The sequence below is a fragment of the Anopheles arabiensis genome, chromosome 3 (genome assembly GCF_016920715.1).
Source record: "Anopheles arabiensis isolate DONGOLA chromosome 3, AaraD3, whole genome shotgun sequence".
Classification (NCBI taxonomy): Eukaryota; Metazoa; Arthropoda; class Insecta; order Diptera; family Culicidae; genus Anopheles; species Anopheles arabiensis.
Genome location: NC_053518.1, coordinates 89,361,296 through 89,387,987, shown reverse-complemented (window position 1 = coordinate 89,387,987; position 26,692 = coordinate 89,361,296). Strand labels below are relative to the sequence as shown.

The following is a 26,692-nucleotide window of genomic DNA, read 5'->3' as shown; positions in this document are numbered from 1 at the left end:
TTTGCTGCGAATAAAATAAAAAGCTCTCCAGGATTACAAATACACACCAGCTACGAAAAAATAATAAATGCTTCTTATGCTCACAACACAACCCGGCCGGCAAACACGCGACCGTGTTCGACACCCTTGGCGTCCGCGTAGCATAGCGTATACGCGATGTCGTGCTCTTCCTTTTGCGCGACGACCGAGCACGCGGCGACCCTACAGCATAACTCCGGCACGAGCTCGGGCACGGTACGCGCCAGTGCATCGTCGGTCGCCGAGCGCACAGGACGTACCAAGCGGCAGCAGCAGCAACCACAAGGCGCCACAAGCGTAGCGTTGATACAGCTCGATACGCACGATACAAGCCTTTGCGCGAGAGCCACAAGCTAAAGACGCGAGCGCGTACGCGAACGGCATGGTGCATCCTTCTGCCATCCGAGCAGGCCCCCGTGAAGGACAGATTGATCGTAAATCACACACGAAACACGGTGCGGTTTTCCACCTATTGCCTGCTTTGATTTAAAAACAAACCAAAAAAACACACACAAGCGGCATTTGACTTTTCCAAGCTGTGAATCAGCTGTTCCTGCCTGTGCATTCCTTCCTGTTTCGCGAGTGGATCGTGTGACTGATGGTGTGAGGTGATTGTTGTGATGTTTTTATTTTGTTATATATTTGTGTGTGTGTGTGTGTGCGAGAGGATAACTCATCGAAAGTGAATTAAAACGACAACAACAAAAAAACCCTTCAGCGGCTCCCTTTCCCACGAACCGGGATTGACAGCTTCACAAGACACGGGCATTGAGGTGCACAAGACGGTGCATTGCAACTATGTGCACCGCGACTAGGTGTGTGCATTCGGCGGCGGCGGCGGCGGCGGCGACCCGTCAGCTGTGCTGATCTGCGTGCGAGCGTGCGTGCGTGAATCATCGCGAATGCGTTTCGGTCGTGCGATTCGAAGGCAATTAAAATAGATCGCCGGCCAAAACCGCCATCGTCGTTGTGGCTTTTCTCCTTCATTCTTTGGCAACAATAAAAAGCAAAATAAAAAAAAAAATAACGGGTGGAAAATTGCCAGACAATCAGTTCAGTGCCACCACGCCCGGCTGGCGTGGTTCAGTGAATTCAGGAAAATCGGGAAAATTTGAAAAGGCCAACCCGAACAGCAGGAACACGTGTGACACGGAGCGGTGTGATTTATCGCACGGGATAATACAGCTCTACACAGCTCTACCAAATACAATTCGGTTCGTGTTCGGGCTGTGCCGTCGTCGCCTCCTTGCTTGTGTCACAACACGCGCCGAAGATGGCGCAGAAGCGTGCGGCCGGCTGGTCGCAATCGTTCCGCGACTCGTACGCGGGCGGCGCTGTTGGGCGATGCTGATTGCATTGCAAGCGACACTCGTCCACTGGCACTGTCTGTGCGTGTGTGTGTGGATTAGTGCGTGCCAAAGACATCGATCCGTGCGCTCGCGATCTCTTCTGCGTTGTTAATCGCACGCGGCAGTGGCAATCGGCGTTTGGTGAAGAAACTCGTGTCCTTTTGGACAGTTGGATTAGAAAACGATCCAAACTGGTGCTGGTGGTGGAATAGCGATCAGCAAAGAGGGCAAAAGAGACGAAAGGGTGCGCACCGCCGTTCTTTGCATCCCGCCCCGATCGCCACTAATCGACTGCGGTGTCAAATTAATCGTCTCGATTGGGCGTTGAAACGTCGTTCGTCCGTCCGTTCGCGGTGAGGGATCTGTTTTTGGGGTGGCAAACCACCCCCTGCCCCCCTTTACGCGCCTCATCCCTGTGGCCGGGCGTGCAAGATTAACGCCAGTTTGGCCGCCCGTCGTACGCGGTGGAATGACGATGATTTATCGGTACTGAGGCGTAAAGGTTGTCTTTCACCCCGATTACAACGCCCTCCTTCGCAGCCAGGTAGGCCTCCCCACCTTCCCCGGGGGCATAAAACCTCAACCGGTCCGCGGCGAGCACATCGTTGGACATCTTGGCCAACGCCGCGGATCGTTAGAGAATTGGTTCGGTTTCACGTGCAATTAGCCCGCGCGTACGCGAGCACCCATCCGCCGCGCCAATCGGCGAAACGAGAAGTACAGGGAGGGTGGACCCGTGTGTGTGTGTGAGCGTATTTGTTGTGTGCCCTATCTGTGCGTGCGTGTGTGTGTTTCATGTGCTTTTAAGAGTAGAATCGATTTTGATTTTGAAGGCTAAGTGGTGGCGGTGTGAGAAGAAAAGCGACACACCGAAGGGTGCGCGCCATTGCGACGATTTTTCCGATCGGACGACACACCAAACCGAGCCCAATCCAACCAACGAAGGTGAGTAGCATAAGGGAGTGGGAGTGGTGGAAATGGGGGTGGCGATTATATGTACACCGAACCTGTTCGATGGCCGACGCGAAGCTATCACCCCGGTCCGATTACCTCCGGCCGATTGATTGGGGGATTAACTACAAGGCGGGGAGGTGGGTGTTGTGTTTTGATACACTTTCCCGGAATTTGTTTCACCACCTGGCCCTTCTTTGTGGGTTTGATTTCACAGAACAATGGTTTAGAGAGTGCTTTTCCTTCGTTTGAAGGAGCAGAATGTTTGTTTTTCTGTTTGGCTTGCATCCCTTTTGTTTTCGAAGAAAGGGTAACGTTAAAGGTGTCGAGGAGTAGGGGGAGAGTTTATCAGTAAATTTAAGTTGATTTTTTTTGTACAAATCGAAAATTGCAGGCTAAGACAGCTTGGGGCGGAATGAACATGCTGTGCAAAGAATGTGGATTGAATTCCATGTAAAAGTTAGACACATTCCGTTTTCTATACCTTTGCCCTCTAGTCATGCCATATCCAGTGGTGTACTAACTGATGTAATTCTCATTAGGCTACCACATATGATTGTGTGTTTTTGTTTACATTTGGATACTTTTTGCTGCAGTTTCATACTGTATTGTTTGTCCTATAATATAAATTCAATTCGATAAGGATAACGCACAAGTTTTGAGAAGAAATGAAGGCATTAGGATTGGAAAATGAGTTATCACAATGGTTTGTTTAAACTAAAACTTATCATAAGTGATACCATGGATCGATTGATTAATTCATTGAACCAATTTAGACAAAGACTATAACCAAAAAGAGAGAAAGCTCTATAAGATACAAATTGAGAATCATTAACCTAAAAGTACTTATGCTAGAGAAGTCCTGAGCTAATGTCCATTTTTCCGCAATTTTATTTCATTTCCATACTTTTTTATGTACATCTCAATTTATTATGACGAACTGTACAGCTTGTGCTCAATTATAATGTAAAATACAACTACACAAACAATGAACAGCTATCCTAGCAATAATGGAGCTAAATGCTCTATTACCGTCAATCAGTGTTGTGATTGTATAAATAATGCATCGTTTGTTTGTTTGTGCCCTTTAAAACTCTCTTAATATTTTAATCATCAAATTACATGTTGCTATACATATAAAAATGCAATTTTTTAATGAATTTGATCCTGCCTGGAGAGTATGTACTGTTATTTTTCAAATTACGGAACAGCTTTAAACTTCGGACACTCATCATGTTTTTATTGAATTTCGTCCCATCCAGTCCTAGGTCATAACGCTTTTTAATTTTACATAATTGCCATGATGTACTAGAATCAATTAAAAATGTGTCTAACCCCTAGTAGGTCCTGATGTCACGGTACATAATCATTTTTCTGTCGGTCAGTAGTCAATCAGATGCGTTCTTAGCAGTTTTTTTTCCTCTTAAAAACAGACACCAGTAGAATTACTTCGATATGTTCTATTCTCTGGTCCAGATGCATTCCAATAGAATGGAATCGATGGTTGCAAGATTGTAATCATAGTTGCAACTACAGTTTATTTTTCATATTGTACAGTGAATTTCATTATAACACGTATTTAATACTGTCTAGAATATACGAGGCAAGATTTGTTAACACGTTTTCAATTCCAGACAACCGCAGTAAATTGTGTTTCATTGCTTAAAAATATGTTCTTAGACAGGTGTTTTTTAGATAACTAGAACAAAGATTCAGTGATGATAATAAAACAACAATTTTTGAAGATAAATGTGCTCAAAGCCTTGATGGTCCTACCGGGAAGATCGTCGAATAGCGCAGCAGTACTCCGGTTTAATGTATCTACGAGAGCAAGAGAAACAGCATCTAAGATCCGTTTTCAGTAAGACCATTGCACTGTCAGTGTAGGAGGACACCGCTATTCAGAATGTTTGGTCCTTAAAAGATGTCAAAACCCTAAAAAATGTATACTGTGTATGTGAATGTGAACATTTTAAGTGATTTTTTTAGACTGTCCGGAATATAAAGCAAAATATCGTTGAAGTTTTTATAAGTTTTTTCAATGTTTGGTATAAAATTATTGGAAATCTTTTGTTCTTTCCAATTAGAAAGGTTTGCTTCAGTAAAATGATTTTAACAGAGATATGACCGTTTAAATTTGAATCAGTAAGAGAATATTCCATAAATGTCTTAAGCGTCCGTAATTCGAAGCAACACGATACTGATTAAATCAAGATTAAATAAAAAACAACTTTACCGAGTTTCCTTTACCAGTTCAACTGCTTCAGCTTCATTTCCAATCCGTAAAATCTCATATAAACACTCGTGAAATGTGTGTCAAACGTAGAGCGATTATTATTGTAAATGTTTTCTCTGTTTGCTGATAGAAATAGGATATACAAGTTCTGTATGGTCTTACATATGATCAACGCTAAAAGTTGAGTTTATATTAAAAGAAAAACCATATCCAAACTAATATCGAATGATCATCTAATGAACACACACAGGCACAAAATGCGTCACACTTTTGTTGTACTAGACACGCCGCTGTCAAACCATTGCCCTGCCGTCTTCCGATAATAGAACAGCACCGTTTTTGCCGATAGCATCGAATGCAGTTTCGAATGCAGCATGCGTCAGCTCGGGTTGAATGGTCACAAAAATAATGCACATACGAAATCATTGCCTGCTCCATGAGTCACACGATGCTGCTGGAGCAAGAGAAAGAAAAAACAACTCATTTGCTACCAATCAATGCAAATACACTCAACTGCAGTCAAAATATAAAACGGCATTGCACATATGTACCTAAAACCAGTATACAAATAATGTGAATTAAAAAACAGAAAAAGGCCACACACAAACACACACACACACCCACACACCCAATGGAGCTACAAAGGTTGACCTCGAATTCTAAACAAAAACGATTTCAACCCTATTTAGAAAGCAATATACCACGAGCAGCAGACGAAAGGGACGGTGGCAAGTGCTGTTTCTTGCACAGAAATGGTTGTTCGCGCGCTCATTCATAAATAATTTGTCGCTAATTCATGCTCGCCCACTGAACGGGACGTGCCGTCAAACGACACGTACCCTTGCACTGTGTGTGTGTGTTTTAGCTTCCCATAAAAAAAATAACAATTTAAATACAGCTCCCGAGAATCGATAGTGCAAACGGGGTCCAGTACGCTCAGTGTCACGATTCTTTCGTTAGTTCGTCCCTCCAATTTCCCCCCCCCCTTTCCGTAGCCGTAGTGTCCAGCCGTACGGGTCCCAAAATATGAGCTTCCTGGTCGTGTGAGACTGTTGTCTGAGACATTTTTCTCCGTAAAGTTCGCCCCCTCGGTTGAAACTGCCACCGTACGCACTTCGCGGCGTGAGACGTGACTCCCGGCCAGTGTCGTAAGCTCAGAATCTTTGCGCCGCAGAAAATCCCCAAACACGGAAATGTCGCGCACGGCTTTCAGGCGCACGGGGTGTCGAATTCGTTTGGTGCGCCCGCTTGTAAAACAAAATCTTCCCCGTTCGCCTTCTGGCAAAAAAAAACCTCTCGTCTCGTTGTGCCCTAGTTGTTTGTCGTGTTCGCCAAGATGTCAAGCGCTGGCGTTAGGTGCGAAGATGCGAACTAGATCTTCCCAGGGTCGTATTTCAATGCGGCTATGGGGTGAAAGCGAGAGAACAAGGGGCAGGGGAGGGGGGGAGGTGTGGCTACAAGCGTACATGTTCTAGCGTTCGACCGCATCGACAGTCCCCCAGACTCGGCTGGTGATTTTTGAGCTGTGAGCGGTGAGATTCATATTTCACTTCTGCTTCCATTTTCAGAACAACGAGCGCCGCGCCGCAACCGTTGCATCTTGTGCATGTGGTGGATTGGCAGGCCAGGCGCAAACCAGGAAATAGACGCAAAACGGTCGCACACAGCACACAGCACCAATATGTCAACCGGTATCGTCTCGCTGGCCGTCGTTAGCGTCGTCGTGCTGCACGTGCTGCTGCTGTTGTTGCTGGTGCCGGTTGATGGTGCGGTACGTGGCCCCACCGATCGGCACAGCTTTGCTTCCGCCGCCAGCAAGCCTCCGATCGATCGGCCGGGGATTGGCCGGTCGGCGTACGGTGCCGGCAGCGGTCATCGGCGGCCCGGGAAGAGTTATGCCTGTCTGCAGGATTTGGCGCAGACCGTGGTTCCACCCGGTCCGGAACTGGCCGGCGGGGACGATGGCGAAGCGACGATGGCACTGACGGAGGACCGCACGGTGGTCGTCGGCGAGGACGACACGGACGCTGATATCGACGACGACATTGATACAGGGAGCGGTACGAACGGGACCATGGCCGGTGGTACGCCCATCGTCGTGCGAAGGTGAGTTGATGCCAGTGTTATTAAAAATGATAAATATTAGGGGGATGTTTTCTCTTCCCTCGTTTTATTGCTTCTGTCTTTTGGAGCCTTTTGATATTTAAAAGTTATATTTTTTGTACTCATTTTCATATGTGTTTTTGTCATGTTTATGATTAATGTCTACAACCACTTTACCACTGCAACACTTTGTTGATATTTTATGCATTTATGTTTTACGAACGACAATAGACAAACTTTAACATGTTTTGTTTTTTTTTCTTCTGTTGTTGCCTCTACCGTCCTTTTCAATACAATACATATCAGGTTTGCGTAATTTTCATTTAACTTTTTACTATATATAAGTTCTGAGAAACCCTAAATTTAATATTTTCAAAAATGGTTTTTAAGTTTGTTCTGTTGTGTTTGTTATGTTCGTATGAATTTGCTTTTATTTTTAATTTGCTTACCTTTTTTGCCTTCCTTACGCGTTTTTCTTATCAGTTACATGATTTGTATAATTGTCATTTGTGTTTTTGTCATGTTAATGATAATTGTTTACAACTTTTACACAACAATACTTTATTTTGGTATTGTTGTTTGCTTTTATCATTTTAAATGCTTTCAATATAAGATTTGATAGCTTTTGTTCATTTTTTACTTTTACTTTTATATTATTTATTCCGTCTTTCCGAATAGTCTGAATAGTCTATTCCGTCTTTAGTGACTCTATTATTCAGTCTTTTGACAATTAATATCATATTTACAACATTATATTTATAATAATAGTGATTTCTTCCATTTCATCGTTACACAATTATACTAAGTCTATAAAATGTGCATTTGCTTCATACCACAACCGTACATAAAAACTACTACAATCGCTTTAAAAATCATCAATCGTACCGCGTCACGATATCCCTCGCACTTTCCTGCTACCTGCTTTTTATTTGCCGACCTAGAACGGAGCCACCGGTTTTACTTTCGTTCGACTTGTTCAACTTGCACTACTGCGTAAGGCCTCCCCTTTGGGAGACATCACCGTCACCATTGCCCGCATGCAACGGGGGCGTTGACGGGGGTTTATTTCACTTTAACGTGTTATTTGTTCGGACCTCTCGCTGCTCCGACCCCGACCGCGTCAAGTCAAAGGGCACGAACGGACGAAAAAAAAAATCACTTTTGACATGCTAATCATCCATTAAAGCCGAAGGCTCCTGCCAGTCCCGCGGGCTGGTTGAATCGGGTATGATGGTGGAGGAGCAGGTTCGTTTGGCATTTTTTGTTGCCGTAACTTCACGCTCCACTCTTACAGCAACAAAAAAGCTGCATCGAACGGTACTGCTACGCGCGTCGCCGTTGAAGATGGCGGTATCCAATTATAATGCTTCCGGCATTCGATGGGGCCACATTTTGCCACCGTATTTACAATATCGTCAACTGACCGAGCGCCACGAGTAACACGAGCAGCCGTTAGTACATAACGGAGGATATGTAGTTTTATTCGTGGGTTTTTTTTTTGTATTAGTTGGCTGTTGCTTGCAGTAATGCGAGCCTTCCGCGCCATGGATTAGGGTCGGTGATTTGGACGAGGGTGCGTTTTAGTGTTTCCACCATCATGTGCGATTTACTATGCCAAAGGAGAACCCTTTCTCTGGGCGAACACAATTTCGGCGCTTCTGACTTGTGTTGCAGAGGAGCATGGGGAAAGAATAACATGCAAAATTGATTCGTACACGTTGAAACAAAACGAAACAAAATAATGGGGGAAATAAATCACACCGATTTGCTTTAAGGAGCAAGAAGGGCTCAGCGCCAATGAGCCGCAAAACCACAATGCTTTTGATTGAAATTGTGTTGATCTTTGGGTATTGATCTATGACTCTTCTTGATGTAAAAGTTTTGATGCTTCCGAGATGCGGTACCACTTTGCTGTACCACAATATGTAATTGGATCATTTTGTAATTTTCATACCGATTGGTTTTGAGTAAAATCAATTTCCATAACCTCAGTACAACATTTCTTATACATGAGCTTAACCTTTATTGCCTCTTTTAATATAAAGCCGGCAATGAAATGTAGCCTACATAAGACCTGGTAGCTGTTCAAAGAAAGTTCCAAGCCCCATTAGTGGTTACGAGGGCAGACTTTGATGCTTCGATCCTGTGGAGCTGATAATGCTCTTTATTTCTGAGGATATTTCACTGCTAGGTCTGAAGCATTCTGTTATCGTTTTATACCTACAGCCGATTTTACTGGTTTGGCGACGTTGCTCTATTCACTTCACGTGATTCACACGTAAAAAAACTTTTAAATATACATAAGCTTTATTTTGCAATTACTATTGTTTTGAATTTGTATAACTTACGATCGAAAACATACCTTTTTGAATAATCGTTTAGTGATGTCACAGCTCAATCATTGTTTCTACATAATCTTCTTCTTCTTTGGCTCAACAACCGATGTCGGTCAAGGGCTTACCCATAGCAGGATAGTCAGTATTACGCATGGGAGCACGGCCCATTCGGGGCCTAAACCCAGGACAGACAAGTTGTTAAGTCGTTCGAGTTGACGACGGTACCACGAGACCGACATCTACGTAATAAATTGTAGAATGGAATGGAAAATAGATCCGAAAGGGAATTTATTTGCTTTGTGTCTGATTAAGTTTAGCTCGAATTGAACTTAATGAATAAAAATAATATGGAATTTCGCACAATAAAACCAACCTAATTTGTGATAATAAATACAAATATGTTCGTATCATCAGAATTCTGAACTCCCCATTTGCGTCACAGCTTCAACTGAAACTGTCAGCAAGAAATGAACCTTAATTTTCCCCCCTCCCCGAGAGATAGTGCATTGAAAGCTCCCAAAAATGAAATCCATCGCACCGTTTTGCTAACTAAAAACCCACGTTCCCAGCTAACTTTCCACCGTGTGACGAACCGTCACGGACCGACTTGCTGAAACCAATGTGTCACCTGTATCTGGCGTGATGGGGGCCTTTCTGTGGCGTTCCTTTTTTTGTTGCTCTCCCTCCCCGCGTAGACAAACAGACAGTGCCACAGGGCCAGAGTGTCCTGTAGCCCGGTGTCGTCGTGTCGCAGCATTGACGCTGGCTGGCGTCAACGTGAGCACACGTGAGGGGTTCGGTTGTAGTAAGCGAACCGAGCGAAGGGAGCAAAATAAATTATCTCTCTATGACTCTGCCCGCCCGATGCGTCGATGTCTGTGTGTGTGAACATGAAGGGGACTGGGAGTGGGACGACACAAGCGTCAAGTTCCGGACAGTAATGATGGACCTACCGCTTCGGTCCCCGCCGGTCGGCATCACCTTCATGCCGGGTCCGAAGTAAACAAACATTCCGCTGGCAAAGTGGCAAAGGCGCGCCAGGGGGAAGAGTTGCCAGCGTGTGGCATCGCTGCGGAAGCGGACGATGATGCAAGCAAAGTAAGGATTGAAGTGGTACTTCCTCACTATCTCCCCTGCCCACCTAGGCACTTGCAAACGAAGACGCAACCAGCGAAAGTAATATGATACACCCGCACCCAACATGCTGCCAAATGCCCAACCCCCACCTATCCTCCCCTTTTCCTCATCCGTGGACGCCTGTCGGAGATGACCCGAATCCGGGCGTTGAAGCGAATCGCCCAAATCGACCAACTCTGACATTCGCTTTGCTTGAAAGTAGTTCATTTATCTCCCAGTTTGAGGCACTCTCTTGCCCCACCGACATCCCCACTCACTGGCTCGCCCTCGCTCGAGCAGTGCAGCAGTAATGCAATGTCCACACCGTTGCCCACACAGTTACTTAGAACCTCACCCCAACCTTCGGGGTGGATACCGGCGACGCAGTTGACATTCTTTTCTTCTCCGCTGAGAGTACGGAGTACGAGCGGTCATCTTTGCAGATGAATCGTCCAAACCACCCCCTCCCCCTCTCCTTTCGACGACACTGCCGGATCGGTTCCATTAAACGATCATTGTTCACGGGTGAAAGCAAAGCGGAGTGTGTGTGTGTAACGCATCGGCCATACCAGCCGGGCGCCATTCAGTGGCAGGATACGCTTCCTTACTGGTCCGTGAAGTGTGGTTTGCGTGCGTGTGTGTGTGTGTGTGGTAGGAAGGAGAAGGAGAAGTGAAAACGGGGAGAGCGTATAATGAAAAAATACACATCCACCGACGAGAGATGAAATGATGCTTCACTTGACAGCAACGTCAACAGAGACACAAAGTAAATGCACACACCAAGCTGCAGTCGGAACGCATCAGAGACGGTGGACGGTTTCTGGAACGGGTAGCACGGGATGGCAGGCAGAAGCGCACCGGCAGCGAATGTCGGCAGGGTTGTGTGTAGCATCTTTTAGAACGTTCGAAGTAACGTTCGCTTAAGCGGCGGGGAAGCATTTGTTTGTTTGTGCAAAGGACCCAACCACTGACATAATCGATCAACCGATGCAAACGGTTGGAATTAAGTTGTACTCGTACTGGTGGTCGAGAAGCTACTGGGAGGAAAGTAATAATGAAGTGCACTGTTACTAAGTGTGTAAGAAAGTAATAGAAAGAGTTTTGAACTGTAATAAGGGATGGAATGTAGAACACATCTTTTTGAGTCACTAGTGCATTAGTTTTGAAGTCATAGGACAACAAAAATTTTAAATTGTAAGAAGTCTTTTTGACTATAAAAAAGTATCATTAAAATAGAAACATGAAAATATAAATAAACTCTTAAAACGTCAAATAATGTAAAATTATTACGTACGGTAGGAAAAAAGAGCGATCTTTTGATAATTAAATCGATTTTATTACTGTAATTTCATGTTCAATACTTCGATGGATGTAAACTTCAAATTAAACCACTTCATGTAATTCACCTCAAAAAACATTTATTACTATTGGAAGATGTTAGCAAACTATGAATGGACAGGTGTTACAGTATGTCAATGCAAGAAATAAAACAAAAGCTGCCAATAAATGGAAAAAAAGATTGATTAAAATTATCTTAATCGTAAATTCTTTTCAAAGTTAATATAAGAGACCTTAGATAGTTACATCAATGATCATCGGATGTAAACATAAATTTCTAACCACTAAGATAGCCTCTCAAAACCGAAGAAAAGCTTCGATATCATCGCCACTGTCTTAACACTTTAAGCGCCGCGTCATATGAAATCGCACGACGGCTTTGTTCACCGCTCAGCTCTGTATCTGACGCTCACCAATTCTCTTGATAACGAATGAGGTAAGAAAGAGAGAACGAGAACGACATGTGCTACACCGCTTATCGAAATGAAACAAAAGAGTGATAATAGTCGCACGAACAATTGTCGCTCTCATCGCTCTCTTGTCATGCGCTACGTGCTCACTCGCAAACTGTGACGTCAGGCCGGCGGTCAAAGTGTTAAAATTCCTTACATTAAACACAACCACTGGTGCCGTGACCAGGATCATATCGATCGATTATATCGTATCGACCATCCTTCCCAGACTAAAACAAGCACTAATTAAAAGATAAATCTTTCTTTCAGTTTTAATTACCCCAACTGTCACAACAAATCGCACACACCGCGCCCATTCGATGGCTCTATTCGATACGCTTCGGTTTGACAGTATTGTCGCGCATTTGATCGTACCATGATTCAAGCATGCTCCGGACGCTTTGCGTCATCTATTAGCGTATCTTGTGGAGTAGTGGGGTGCAGGGACTGGAGGTAATTTTCCGACTTCATTTGCGCGCAGGCATGACAGAAATTAATTGCAATTACAATTACACGCCAACGCCGCATGCGGTCGTTTTCGGTGACAGGATTAATTTACCATTTTTCCAACGAATCGCGTCGTCTGGCCTTCGGGGAGGCGGCTCCCATCTAGGGTGCAGGGTTGAAGCGTTGCGTTCAAGCAACGGCCCGACTCGTCTGCGACAACCCTTTATTGGAGCAATCATTAATGATCGGAAGATATCATAAAATGATGGCAGCCCATGCCGAAGATGTCATTTGCATCATAATTTATGAGTTACTACTGTTACCTGTAGACCTAACGGAACGGTGACTGGGGCTAACTGCGCGTCTGGTTCACTTTCCATTTTCCCTAAAACAGACAGGGGGAAAAAAACGGCATAGCCCGTTCCGCACAGGCTTCTCATCAGTATGTCAGGCACATACTTTTGCGCAAAACCGCGGGTGAGGCATTCCAATTTTGCGTATTATCTGCACCATTTCTGGGCTGACCGCAAGGTCCGTTTTGGTTGCTGATTGGTTAAGATTGGACATTGTGCCCAACCTCTTGCGGCCAGGCTGGGGGCAAATTCCCCAGTGGGACGTACGTCCCCCTCAAGGTAGCCGTGCGCTCTGATAATGATGCCCAAACACATTTAACAAATCTTCGCTACAGATTAGATATCCTCCCTTCGGGCGGACGATCGTGTCATTTGCTGCACGCAAAAATTCCTCTCGGAATCACAAACGCAGCACAGACACACACACACCGTTAAAGCGATGCAGCCCACCCGATATCCTTAAACTGTGCGCGGGCAAACATTGCTGTGTAATGATGCTGATTATTTGAAAATCATACAGCAGTTAGCTAGTTTTCTAATTAACTGCACTCGTGCCACGCGCGGCTCGTGCCAACTGGACACTGCACCATTTCCTTAATAGGAGCCTCCCTGTTTTTTTGCTGTAGCTTCCACGGCAATTGACACAACCATGACCAACCCTAATGCGGTATAATTATCCGAGGATCCGTTCACGCAATCACGCGTGATGTGCATCAAACGCGAATAGCCGCATCGGAAGCCGCGGTGGTTTGCATTCCTTGGTCGACTGATGCCCGCTGATTGGAGGAATAGTTCACGGCGCGTTGTCGTACGGTCAGGATGTTGCTCGTTCAGTTGGTTGGCGCTATGCTGCTGGCACTTTTGCCGTCCAGTGTTAACGGCATCGTGTACGTGCGGATAAGGAACGAGCGTGGACCAACGGCAGCCCGCGCCGGCATCCAGTGTCTCGAGCTGCTGAGCCATACCTACTTTAATATGCGCGAAACGACGCAGATTGAGAACATCGTCATCTTTTACCTGCAAAATCTGAGCTCCCCGGCCCGGGAGATCCTGCTCGGATATCTGCAGCTGCATCACACCGGTTACGACATCCACGAGGACGACGATGATGACGAGGACGGCGAACCGGAGTCCCAGTTTCAGCTGAAGCTCATGTCCGACTCGGTGTCGTCCGACGACTTGCGAAGGGCACAGTTCATGGACCACAAGCAGATCGACTACTACGTCATCGTGATTGACAGCTTCGAGGGTTTGCAGAGTGCGCTGGACCGCATCAGCGCGACGGCGGCCTTCAATCCGCGCGGCAAGTTCGTCGTGCTGTACAACAATCCGAACGATCGTGACTCCAACGCCCGGCTGGCGAACCGGGCCCTCGGCCACCTGTTCGTTGGCCACCACTCGGTGAACGTGCTGTTCGCGTTCGCCATCGACGCCACCAGCTACCACGTGTACACGGGCGATCCGTACCACGGCGCTACCGACTGTGGCCAGATGAAAGCGCTCAAGGTGGCCACGGTCGTGAACGGGAGCTTCGCGAGCCGTGCACTTTCCACCGCCATGATCAACATCCCGAAGGTGCCGCCGGAGCTGGAATCCTGCACGTTTCTGCTCTGCACCCGCGTCGCGCCGCCCTTCATCGATCTCGACTGCAGCCGCGGGCTGGAGCTGCAAATAATGGATCTGTTGCGCGAGTCGATGAAGTTCAAGGTGAACGTTTCGTGCAGCACGATGGACCGCGGCGAGCTCGAGCCGGACGGGAGCTGGAGCGATCTGCTCGGGCTGATGCGGGCGGACGAGTGTGACATCATTGCCGGCGGTTTCAGTCCCGACTTTGACGTGCACGACGCGTTCGGCTCGACCACGCTGTACCTGCAGGACTACTACACCTGGTTCGTGCCGGCGGCCGGCCCCGACGCCCGCTGGAAGCTGCTGGTGTACATCTTCGAGCCGACCACCTGGGAGGCGTTCGCGGGCGTGCTGTTCGTGTCGGCGCTGGTGTGGCGGCTAGTTGCGCACTATCTGCCCGAGCTGGCCGCCCATCGGGAGCTATCGATGTGCTTTCTGAACACCTGGAGCGTGTTTCTGTGCATTTCGGCCAACAATCGGCCGGAGTGTAATGCGCTGCGGCTGCTGTTTATGGGACTGACGCTGTATGCGCTCAACGTGACGACGATCTACACGAGCATCTTGATCACGATGCTCACCAATCCGCCGCTCGCCTACCAGATGGACACGATCGAGGAGATCCTGGCGAGCGGTGTCCCGATCGGTGGCCGGCTCGACAGTGAGGATTGGTTCATAAACGACTTTGCGGACGATCGGCTCGTATCGGAGCAGTACAACGCTACCTCCGAGTTTCAGCCGTCGCTCGATAATCTGCAAGCCGTAGTCGAAGGCAAACGATCGCTGCTGATGAGCCGGCTGTACGTGCGCAACACCAAGTACAACGGGCTGGTGCACGGGTTGTCGCGGGACGTGTTGGTGACGCAGATCGAGATGATAATGGAGAAGGGATTCCCGCTGCTGCCGAAGTTCAACCGCATCCTGTCCAATCTGATCGACATGGGCATCATGCAGAAGCTGTGGAACGACTTCCTGTACAACGTGACGATACTGGATCGGATCCGGGCGCACAGGGCACTGAGCGAGGCGGACATTATAGCCGCTTCGCCCGAGGTTGTGCTGACGCTGGATCATTTGCAAAGTGCGTTTGCGCTGTACGGGATTGGGATGTGCTTGTGTGTGGTGGTGTTTCTGTTGGAGGTGCTGTCCAAAACGCGCTGGATTGGGAAGGGGCGCGTTGTGTTGGAGAAGCGATGGGATGAGCTGCTGGTACGGTTGCAGCTGAAGGAACGCACGGCTAGGGAGATGACGATTCGGCCAAGGAAGATGGTGAGATTCAGGAAGGTTTTGAAGTAGTAGCTGTCAATTTGCCATAGTTGTTAGTGACACTCTAACGCGTATCGATAGCAAGAGCTTAGAATCAGTGATAAATACTATAAATCTATTTTTTTTAAATGCATTGGCAAGTCAACACAAGTACTAATGTGCTGGGTAATAGTAATTGTTAGTTAGTTAACACCAAGCGGTTACACAATGACACTGATAATTGATTGCACTTCCTTGATGATTGCATTTCATTAATCATGTTTAAACAATCTGTTACTGATTGTTGATAATACTGTGTTTGATTTCAGTTGCTATAATTAACCATCACGCAGATGTCTACAGCTCTAAAACTGGTTGTTAGACTGCGACGGAGTATTAAATCGTCACCTTATGCTCTATACATGGTACATGAACACTACATCCTTACCCACCCAACTACACTGGAATGTAGTCTTTAGTTTACCCGAGCCAAAATTAACTATCTAAGCTTCATCATTAGCCTTAACAGCAAGAATCTAGCTGATAGACTGCAGGGTTTCTCTAGCCATTTCATAACCAAATAACTCAAACCCATTGCACGAATTACAATAATGATCTGCCGAACGTTACTTGCACAACATTCAATGCTTAATTAACCTTTTTTAATGGCATGTTTTGCGCATTTGAAATAAGATTGTGTTAAGCAATTTCCTATAATACGATAACCTATAATTAATCTCTAATATAGGATATTGTTCTTTACTTCATGAGACTCAACCATTAGTGTTTTTCTTTATTCTACTCGATGGAACTCATCCTTATCTCAAGGTTGATCTGATTACATGTGTGACGTCATTTCGGCCTTGCCTGATTTGGTTAAAGGCTAAACACAATCCTGCTATAGGATATCTTCCATCTTATTTGTGCTAGTGGCATTAATCTTTTTCCATTACCAACTGCTTAAATCAAAAGGTTAAAATGAAGGCAGCGAAACTCAGAAAAACGGACTTAGCTGGGAATTGAATGCAATTTTCATTTGCTGCTACAAATGGATGGTCACCTATATCTTTGACGGAGATTTACGTGATACATAAGATTAGAGAAAAAAAGGTTTTAGTAATTGGTACTCATTGCTTTCCGTTATGGGAAGGATCATATCTCAAAAATTAGATACGATCGATATTAGATAGGATAAAACATTTTAGAATCGGCAATGCAATAAGCTATAACTCAGTTTTAGGAGCCGAGCACTAGCTTTTTTAGCGCAAATGGTAGCCTGGAATCGTACAAAATGATCAATTCATGAGCTGAAGAGCATGTAGTTTAAACTTTTACCTATCAAAATATAATTATTATCATAGTTTTTAACAAGGTCTAACAAGAACAGCGTCGTCTTAAATCTTAAGTCGTGCAAAAATCTTTAGAATATCATTGATTGAAGTATTTGTTACCTTTAATAACACATGTATTCAAATTAAAAACTCTGCTTAACTTATATTCCTCTTGTTTGATTTTGGATTTTAAAGCTATATCCCATTCATTATCCAATGAATAAATAAAAACAAAATCAAATTAAATAACGAATCCTCCATAAAAAAGTAATGCTCAAAGTGAGAAGCAAAGGAGATTAAGTGATGACGATAGCCGTTGTAATAAATGTCGACACTTTTCGAGAGTCCCTTGTCACAAATTTTTCTGAACATTTATCTCCATTGCATGCAAATAGCGATATTATTGCAAGGAATTATCTCAAGCACTTTTGAAAAACCCCCGCCAATTCAACTCACAAGACAAATAGGCGCCGCAAACCGGAAACTGGAGTCGGCGTAAATTTTGGTTCTAAATTTACTGCCGCCCGTCCCATCGCTGCTTAATCGCTCGCAGTAACATCCGAAGTAATGCGTGCGAAGTAAAATGTAATGGCCAGTGATCCGAAAACACTTCACCCTTCCATCCGAACTACATCCATACACCGTAATCGAACATTTTGGAAGCGTCAGCTAGAGACAAATAAAGTTGTCTGCGGAGCGTGGCGATTATGGTGATGATAAATTGTCTGCCCCTTCGGTCGTTATAGTGGCGCGCTCTACACTCTGCTCTGAGAACAAGCCAAAAGTTCACCATAAAGATGACAAATCACTGCAATTAAAGTGGTATAAATTAAACAAACTACTTCCCTGTTTTTCCACCCTTGCTGCCCGCCACGGATCCGAACGTTTGCTTATTTTCTGTTCTTTCTATTGCTTCTTGTTCGCACAGATACTCGTTTCGCTTGCTGGATACAAGTCCGCTTTCCATCGCAGTGACGACGACATGCTCGCGAAAGGATGACTCCTCCAGTGTCGCTCCTAGATGGTGGGTGCAGCACGAAGGACGCTGTAAGTACCGATCGACCAGTAACGCACAGACAAGGACTCATCGGGACGTCTTCCTCAATGGTTTTCAAATCCCAATCTAGATATTGCTGCACAGACCAACGGGAGCCAATTCTTTCGCTCATGCGTCCAGCGTGGACTTTACCAAGTGGTCGTGGACGCAACCACGCTACCATCCTCCAGTGCCTGCACCAGCCGGCTCGGGTACAATCGCAAGGGTGCGGAAGAGTTTCGCAGCTGGCCGTTCCGTAACCTGAGCGCGCCGGCACGGATAAAGGTGCAGCAGCAGCGCCGCCGGTACGTCGTGATGATCAAGTGGGAAAAGAGCAAGCTAGACATACACGTGATGAACTACTGTCTGGCGGTCAGTACCGGTCGGCGGCAGCGGACCCTCTGCCAAGCGCTGGGTAACTCCATCCATCGGCCACCCTGCGACACGATCGCCGTCAACGACTATCTCCACCGGCTGGCACCGTGGGAAGAGCGCAAGCTGGATGGGAAGGTGGAGACTACGATCGCTTGCACCGGCACCCGTACCCGCCAGCTCATCCGTGGCATGAAACCGAACGTGACGTACTACGTGGACGTGTTTGCCATTCACTCGCAGCACAACAATCTGTCCTTTCTGCTCGGATCGACCCAAGTGCAGCTTAACCGTACCCGACCGACACAGCTGCTCGAGGGGAAGATTGTGGTCGGCAAACTGTCCACGCTCGGTGGAATATCCCTGTTCAACTTTAAAGTCCCCAAACGATCGACGAACAATTTCTTCAAGCTACATCTAACACCCTGCGGCGGTACGGTCAGCCTGGAGGTGCTGAAGAAGAAGCGCCGCATAATGGAACCGGTGCGCGATGTGTACTATCCGCGCACGATCACGGTGCGCAACGTACGGCCGGGCGAGCGCTACCTAATCCGGGTGATTGAGGCGGACGATACGTCACGGCTGAACCGCATCCAGGTGGCCGTTAGCTCGCGGGAAGACTTTCTCGACCTGCCGCGGATGCCGCACAACACCTCGATCACGGAGCTGGTGCCGCTGCGCAAGTGCCACTCGAGTACGATCGCGTGGTTCGGCTCGCCGGACAAGGATGTAACGTGAGTGTACTTGAGGTAGTAAATAAAAAAAACATGTTACTTACATTTTATTTCGCCTTCCAGTTACTGCGTGTATGTGTTTAAGCTTCCAAAGACGCAATACTACATCAGCAATGTGAAGATGCCGACGTACTGCGAGCTGGAAAGCCGCGATGTGTGCAATCATCCCCAGTTCCACAACAAGCACTGTTTGTAAGTGTCATTTTCGGCGAGTTTTGTAAAAATTGTTGTTAATTAAATGTGTGTGTCCTTTCTGTGTAACAGTAACGGCAACGAGTTCAATCCACTCTCGCTCGACATTCCCAACCTGCTGCCGGAGCACTACTACACCGTGTTTGTGACCGCCATCTCGGCACGGGGACGCAGCCTGCCCTACAAATCGGTACGCATCAAGACGGCCCCCTACTGTCTCGATAGCAATCAGATACCAAGCGGTGGAGGAATGGGAGCCACTGGCAAGGGCAGCATCAAAACGATCGGTTTCCGTAAGGCTGCCGGTCAAAAGCGTCGCAATACGGCAATCGGTACCAAAAATGCGCTCGCCGAACGAGGTACATCGAAGCGATCGCGCAAGCAGCGGGGACAGACGACAAGCCGGAATGTTTAAGCTCGATGGAGTAGCTATTCGAGAAGGCTTTTGTACATATATATACTTTCAAAATATCCACTTCACTCCAGTTTAACTTTGAGCGTACCAAAAAAAAACTCTTACAAGAAGGCATAGAAAGCAGAGCAGAAACATCCAAAACCATGGGCTGCGACTACGCGATTTATATTTGCAACCAAAAACCCTTTATAAGGGTTTCTAGTACGATAGGCTAGTAGCAAGTAGAGGATAGACACGTAAGAAAACCTGGAAGCAAATTGCTACAGCACACGATTTAAAGTGAAAAGCATTACAGTAGAAGCTTGCCAATCCGCTTGCCAATTACGTTTGTAAGAACTCTCTTAAGAAGTTGTGAAACTGCAACCCAAAACATGAAACAGCAACACTTCTTGCTTCAATGCGTATGGCAATTGTGTAGTTATTAGCGTTAAGTGCGTTGAAAAGCATTAGAAAAGTAAGAATTGCATGGCCAGCTGCCACTGATATTCCATAACGATTCGTCACTCAAAAGCTCATTACCGATATGTCAGGAAGGCAAATAATAAGACAGGCAAAGCAAATCACATCCACCAGCGCCGTCCGTTTTGTTTTTAGCCATTCTCAAATGCGGTCCTATTTGACTGCCCGGTTGACGGGGCGTGGGCACCGACGATAATCCGACGCTCTGGCAATCGCATGTCTCCGATTGCACTAATTGATTTTGCTGATAACGAAGCTTACAGCCGGATACCAGGTGTAAGGGACGATTTGTTTGTGTTACAATGATTTGCAATTGGTTAGCAAGAGGGCAAAAAACAACACACACGCAACGGGCTGTGTTGGCGGTGCGGTACCGGTCGATTCAATTGCACTTTAATAGAGCCACCAAGCGTCTCCATGCATCCAGCGGTGCACACGCGCTCGTTCAATGGCCCCGGCGTGGGGCGATTAGCATCGAGTGTTTATTAATTTGCAGCAACTACGGGCAAAGGAGCACTTCCGCAGCAACTTTTTCTTACGGTAATATCGGTAGAATTTTCTGCTTCACCACACGTGCGAGTGAAGCTGTTATCACACATGTGTTTTGTTTTGTTTTTTTTAACTGCGGAAATGCAAAGTGAACGCTGTTAGACAGTCTTCTTTATCGAACTCTTGTTGCTTTTTTATGATTTCTATGACATGATTGGTATCATCGACCCAACCGTCGGATAGTGAGCGCACAGTGATGAAACAGCGAAAGGGGAAGATGGACACAATAAATTTAATGACAACTTACAACTTATAATCTAAACCTAAATATTCGCTGTTTTACTTTTTGGTTGGTTGCTTGACAGAAAGAAATGATTAGAATTGTAATTCCCATTAACCTATTTTTTATTAACTTACTTTCTTCATTCATTATTTCATTAGTTTGTATTTGTGGATGAGTATGTAGTACTTTTTATTTGTATTTTTGTCTTTTGTTTTTATTTATTTAATATCCATTAATTTAGTTTTTCATTCATTTTGGGGGTGTTGATGTATTTCTTGTCCGCATTATTATTTTTATTAATTTTTTTTGAAGTATTTTTCTGATAAAAACTAATAACACATCTAATTATTGTTCTTATCATTTATTCTGATTGAGTATATTTCATTATTATTCTTATAGGTTTTTTAACCATTTCATTTCATTTCATTTACGGATAAAATAAGTTAAATACATTGAATATAATTTTTATTTGTTAAATTCTTCCTTATGTAACATTTTAACATATATTTCAATATACAATCTTTTGACTGTGCAAAAGTGTATGTGTGTCTTTCTGTGAAATCCAAATTTAAAAAATGTTAAATGTATCTGTATTTTTCAAAACAGCTAGATTTCTAACTGGATTAGAAGCGTCTTTCATACATCAAGGACCAAAAAAACATATTAATATCACTTTCCATGATAATTCCATCCGTTATAGCATTTTCCAGACAAAACATACGTAATCCATTGTTCCCTTTGTATGAGTTTTCCTTTTTATCAGCAGAAGAGAGGGGGGAAACATCCATTATCAGTCAGTAGCACCGCGATTACGAGGTTGTTACGAGCGGTGTTAGCGTAACCCGACCGACCGGGGTGCGATAAGCGCACCGATACGCATTTTCCGTATAAAACATTCAATTTCCCCGGTACGGCCATGCTTTCGCACCGTGACAGCGGCTCCAGTCGGGCGCGTACAGCTGGAAATCCGCGACGCTCGTATGCTGTGTGGTGTGAACTTGACACCGTAGAACGAAGAGAAACGACTCCAACAGTGTAAAATCACTACCGCGTGTGTGTGTGCTGTCTGTGGATCTGTTTTGCAGCACCGGCAAAGAGAAGAAAGAAGGCAACAAAAAAAGGACTGTTCCTGTTGCGTGTGATTTTGGTGCGTGATTTATGCGGCTGTCGTCGTCTGCGGAACGGTATCCAAATTTTCAATTTCACTTTCACGACCGAGCTACGGGGTCGTCGTTGTGGAAAGCAATTTTCGCAGCGAAAGTGTCACTGTCACCTCGCTGACTGAGTGTGTGTGTGTGCGTGTGAGGCAGAGGTATGGCAGAGGCGCAAGTGAGCGAAACGGTGCTGCGCTGGATTACCGCCCTGAACTGGAGCGCGTCAGTCGGGGCCGACCTGTTGACAGGCGGGATGACGACGGGCCGCGAACATCAGGGCGGGCTGACGATGATCGGCTACTGGGAGCGCTCGCTCAAGAACCTTTCCACCGAGCAGCGGACCGTCTTTACCGTGTTCGCGATCATGGTGATGGTGATGGCCATCTTCGGCAACATCGTCACCATCATCACGAACGTGCGGCGGGAGCAGCGGCATCTGCTGCGCGTCTGCATGCTGTCGCTCGCTTTCTCCGACATCGCGTTCGTGATCGTCACCTCGATCGTGTACCTGTCGCAGTTCAATACGGAGTTTAATTCGCTCTGGGTAGGCAAATGTCAGAACAGGATATCGATGCGATGAACTTGCTACACCTTTACAACATCGCTCTATCTCTCTCTCTCTCTCCCGATCCCGTGTTTCTGTCCCATTTAGACCCTCGGTGAGCTGATGTGCACCTTTTCGCCGTTCGTGCAGACAATGGCGGTGCTGGTGAACAGCATCACGCTCGTCGCGATCGCGCTCGACCGCTACATGGCCGTGCGCAGCTTGGTGAAGGGCGTGTGGGAACCGAACGGCTGGTTCTGTCTCACGTGCGGCGTGCTGATCTGGGGCCTGGCAGCGGGCATCGCCAGCCCGATGCTAACGCTGTACGAGATGTACGACATCGTGGTGCTGACGACGGACCCGCAGCAACCGCACGAGATCGTCACCGGGTACTACATGGCGACGATCTGTGCGACGGACAAGAGCAAGAACAGCTACTACTTCGTGATCGTGTTTGTGGTGATCTTTCTCCCGCTGCTCGGTGCGTTCTGCTGGCTCAATGGTGTGATTGCGAAAGCGTTCTGGGTCCGGCGGAAGCCGATCGGGGTGCCGAGCGGGACGAACAAGTGCACCGCCACCAGCACGTCCGGGGAGAGTGGCAGCGACCGGAAGGCAACGCTTACCACCAATGTGGCCACCTTGCAGCCGATTGTGGAACGGCGCACGCCAGCTTCGGTGTTTAGTAAGTATCGTTTGGAATCCTTTACAGGAAATTAGGCTTACAGTGTAAAGCGGGTTTTTGTTAATAATCATATGACATATCATTTGCTTTTCGAACTGCAATAGCACATTTACATTTAACATTTAAGATTCAGTTTGTATCCCTATCAGAAACTAGATTTTACAGGGTTTCCTAACCAATCCAGCCTTGTAAAAGCATTATCTCTTCTTTCGCACAATAACCGTTGTCAATCAAGGCCTGTTTGTACCACTAATAGGCTTGACTTTCAGATTACCTTAATAGCACGATAATCAGTCCTACGTATGAGGGCACGGTCCATTCGGAGATTGAACCCATGACAGTCATATTGTTAAGTCTGCTCGTACGAGTCGTACAAGTTGACGTTTGTACGACCAGAGCGGTCCAAAAAGCGTTATCGGGCGCCGTAAATATTTATTCGGGCGGTGTAAACTCTCAATAGGACTTCGCTCTTCTTCTATTTCACGTAGCCATAATTCACATAATTCATTACCACGTAGCTGGATAGTGAATCCTTGCTACGGGGGACCGGTCCGTCCTAGGCCTGAACCCATAACGGGCTTGTTATTGCGTCGTTCGAGTTGACGACCGTAACACGGAACCGCCCCTCAATTGGACACTGTCAGTTATATTCGATCCTGGTGAAATATGAATCAAGGACAATAAAGAATGCATCCACCCTACTCTTTAAGTTGTCAAATCCGGAAGTTCCGGGTTGTTGCACTGCTGAACAGCATGTCTGTGACTTGTTCAAGTCTTCAAGTTCAACTCTACTATGTGTAAGCTTCAGATATCCCTAGATTTTCCATGGTAAACCTTAGACGGTCTCTGATAACCAAAATCTTTAGTGGATAAGACATTAAATCGACTACAGTTGGTTGCAATACTAAGAAGATAAAGTAGATAGTGTAATTATCTAGGATCCTTTCCAAAATTACTCTTATCCTATAATTATCCTCTCTAAATTAACTTATTTCTGGTCATATTTTCTTGCATTTTTGAGTAGAGTTTTAGCATCCTTATCGGCAGCTAGTTCTTACCTTCTTATCAAATAGCGCATTTAAGTCGATCATATTAGATTCCCATCAGCTGCAATATGTAGGAGTCGTAGTTCTAAAATTCTTTAATTACATAAAAAAATATCTGGATGATGAGGACTCTTCTTATACTTTTTCATCTACTTCTTCTTTATGTTCCTTTTTGACGAACTGGCCAAATCGAGGTCATGTCACCCAACATAGGGTCTTTTCAAACATATCTTATATCCGATATTCAAGTCATAGTTACCGATGGATAGGTTCGAATGGAAATTGAACCTCTTGTATCTTGTAGGAACCCTATACATCTAACCAATTGACCGCCAGGCCACTCCTTAACCTGAAACGTATAATTGAATTTATATCATATTTTAATCTTAGAATTCAAACCGTCACTGCACATTCTCAGCTCAGGTTATCTGAACAGTTCAATTACACTTGTTTACCCATGGCATAAAATTAAAATGCTTCATAATTTTGCACCTTGTCATTCGCTGATGAAGTAATGTTTCAATCTCATTGCCGCTAATGTGCTAGCTAGCTGATAACGATCAACCCACCGTTAGTTCAACCGTGTCTGCATAGACTAAACGTAAGCGTACGCGTACCAACCGACTACCTTTCTCTTGGCAGCTTCCAACTGTACCTGTCCGCACCACAACACCACGGCCATCGTTGGAGAGCCTGCGACGCACAGCGACACACCTGCCCGGTCACCTTCAACGCAGCGACCCGCCCAAGGCCACCATCCGAGTGAAGCGATTTCTAACCGGCGCCGGCGCCAGATACACATGTTCAAGGCCATCGTCGTGCTGATGCTGGTGTTCTTTGTGTGTCGCCTGCCGATGTGGGTGTTTCTGCTGGTGAAAATGGTCGGCGAGGCGAACACGGGCGCCTACTGGAATCTGCACTACTCCTTCGGCATCCTGGCGATGGTGAACGCCGTCCTCAATCCGCTGATGTACACGTTTCTCACGGAAACGATTCGCTTCACCCTGTTCGTGAAAGCGTATTGCATGCGCGCTTGTGTGCAACCGTGCCGGAGTGGGTTGCAGCGCGTGAGGGATGGTGGTGCTGGAGGCTTCCAGTTTAGAAGAGCGCGTGACGCGAAAGAGCGGGACAGCAATGGTAGTGACAATGATCCACGCCATGCCGGAATATACATGGGCGATTGAGGGAAGAATTGGGAGGGTTGAAAATGTAAAATTTGTACAAATGTGTTAGTGTTGTGACATAGCTTAATTAAACAAAAAATATGTTATTGGAACTTTTCAATTCATCGCTCAAGCCAACGATCACCGACGATCTGGACAGCACGCGGGCGACAAACCAACCCGATCGCTCTCACGCATCAAATGAGCACGAGCAAACGATGCTCACTCTCTTTCTCTCGCTTTCACGAAGGCTCGATTGCGTTTACGATTCGCGCGCACGCACTGGCACACACTCTCCGCCGAAGGTTGATATACGCTCTAGCCGCGATCCACATTGGATCACCTCTTGATCTATGTCCAGGAGTGTCAAACATTTAGACAAACATTTTAAAGCTAGTTATGTTTAAGCAATAAAATAAACAAAATACACAATTAAAAATATATACTGAGGAAAAATGTTTAGAAAAGACACACATTATATATTCAGCGGTAACTTACCGCGGTAAAGCTAGTTTTAGCGTTATTATTGTTGCTGTTCACATAGGTGCAGCTCATTGTGAGCGATCGTTGCGACACGATTGCACCAGTTTCAACTCCACGACTTATCTAGCAGTGATAAGGAGCACACTTTTTACTTTTAACTTCAAATGGTTGGGAATTTTGTTATTACTATCGTTTTAATTTCAATTCCTCTATTACCACTTTTAGCCCTCATATCTTTTGAACCGATCTCTGCTCTTATTTTTCCATTCCTTACGTCTAGTTTTTATGTTAAGTGAACGATGGTCAATTTGTGCTTGCTTTTACATTGATGGGTTTTTTGAAATAATGAAATGTGGCAGAACAACACAACTTCTGGGCTGATAGGCCACAGGGACCAACAAAAAAAGCAAAATACGGTACTGCAAACATAAAAAATAGTATAAAATTATGATGACAGCTTCGAGTCATAAATAAAATAGAATTTAAATGGTTTTCTCACCATACCAAAGAGTGAGTAAAGGTTCATGAGCAATAATCCATTCGTTTCGAACTAATTAGGTCAGAAACATCAAGGCACGAGATTTGTATTTAATAAAATAAATAAGATTAATTCATCAACTCTCAAAAAACGAAAGCTTTTCACTTAACCACCGAGACATTCTCAGTCATACTTTACCTTGTAACACGAATTCTTCAGTTTCCAGGTGTGCGGAAAAATCGGTAAAAATCAATTATAATTAAA

General features: G+C 45.7%; 3 protein-coding genes across 3 annotated transcripts; all 3 read left to right on the top strand.

Annotated features, from left to right (window-relative positions):
- Positions 1-255: 255 nt before the first annotated feature.
- LOC120902956 lies at positions 256-20,923 on the top strand. Its single transcript, XM_040312060.1, has 6 exons — positions 256-2,312; positions 6,123-6,660; positions 17,827-17,945; positions 18,026-19,040; positions 19,104-19,232; positions 19,305-20,923. Exons 2-6 carry the CDS (start codon positions 6,161-6,163, stop codon positions 19,645-19,647), a joined length of 2,106 nt encoding a protein of 701 aa, XP_040167994.1. The 5' UTR covers positions 256-2,312; positions 6,123-6,160; the 3' UTR covers positions 19,648-20,923.
- On the top strand, positions 13,335-15,630 carry LOC120902957. Its single transcript, XM_040312062.1, has one exon. It carries the CDS (start codon positions 13,519-13,521, stop codon positions 15,616-15,618), a length of 2,100 nt encoding a protein of 699 aa, XP_040167996.1. The 5' UTR covers positions 13,335-13,518; the 3' UTR covers positions 15,619-15,630.
- Positions 20,924-21,854: 931 nt separating the features above from the next.
- On the top strand, positions 21,855-25,891 carry LOC120902741 (orexin receptor type 2). Its single transcript, XM_040311731.1, has 3 exons — positions 21,855-22,576; positions 22,685-23,258; positions 24,947-25,891. The coding sequence occupies exons 1-3, from the start codon at positions 22,193-22,195 to the stop codon at positions 25,486-25,488; spliced, it is 1,500 nt and encodes a 499-aa protein (XP_040167665.1). The 5' UTR covers positions 21,855-22,192; the 3' UTR covers positions 25,489-25,891.
- Positions 25,892-26,692: the final 801 nt, after the last annotated feature.

Coding starts and splice junctions, on each gene's coding strand:
- LOC120902741 (XM_040311731.1), top strand. CDS start 22,193: ATGGCAGAGGCGCAAGTGAGCGAAACGGTGCTGCGCTGGATTACCGCC. Junction 22,577..22,684: donor CGGAGTTTAATTCGCTCTGG/GTAGGCAAATGT, acceptor TGTCCCATTTAG/ACCCTCGGTGAGCTGATGTG. Junction 23,259..24,946: donor CACGCCAGCTTCGGTGTTTA/GTAAGTATCGTT, acceptor TTCTCTTGGCAG/CTTCCAACTGTACCTGTCCG.
- LOC120902957 (XM_040312062.1), top strand. CDS start 13,519: ATGTTGCTCGTTCAGTTGGTTGGCGCTATGCTGCTGGCACTTTTGCCG.
- LOC120902956 (XM_040312060.1), top strand. CDS start 6,161: ATGTGGTGGATTGGCAGGCCAGGCGCAAACCAGGAAATAGACGCAAAA. Junction 19,041..19,103: donor TCGCCGGACAAGGATGTAAC/GTGAGTGTACTT, acceptor TTCGCCTTCCAG/TTACTGCGTGTATGTGTTTA. Junction 19,233..19,304: donor TTCCACAACAAGCACTGTTT/GTAAGTGTCATT, acceptor TCTGTGTAACAG/TAACGGCAACGAGTTCAATC.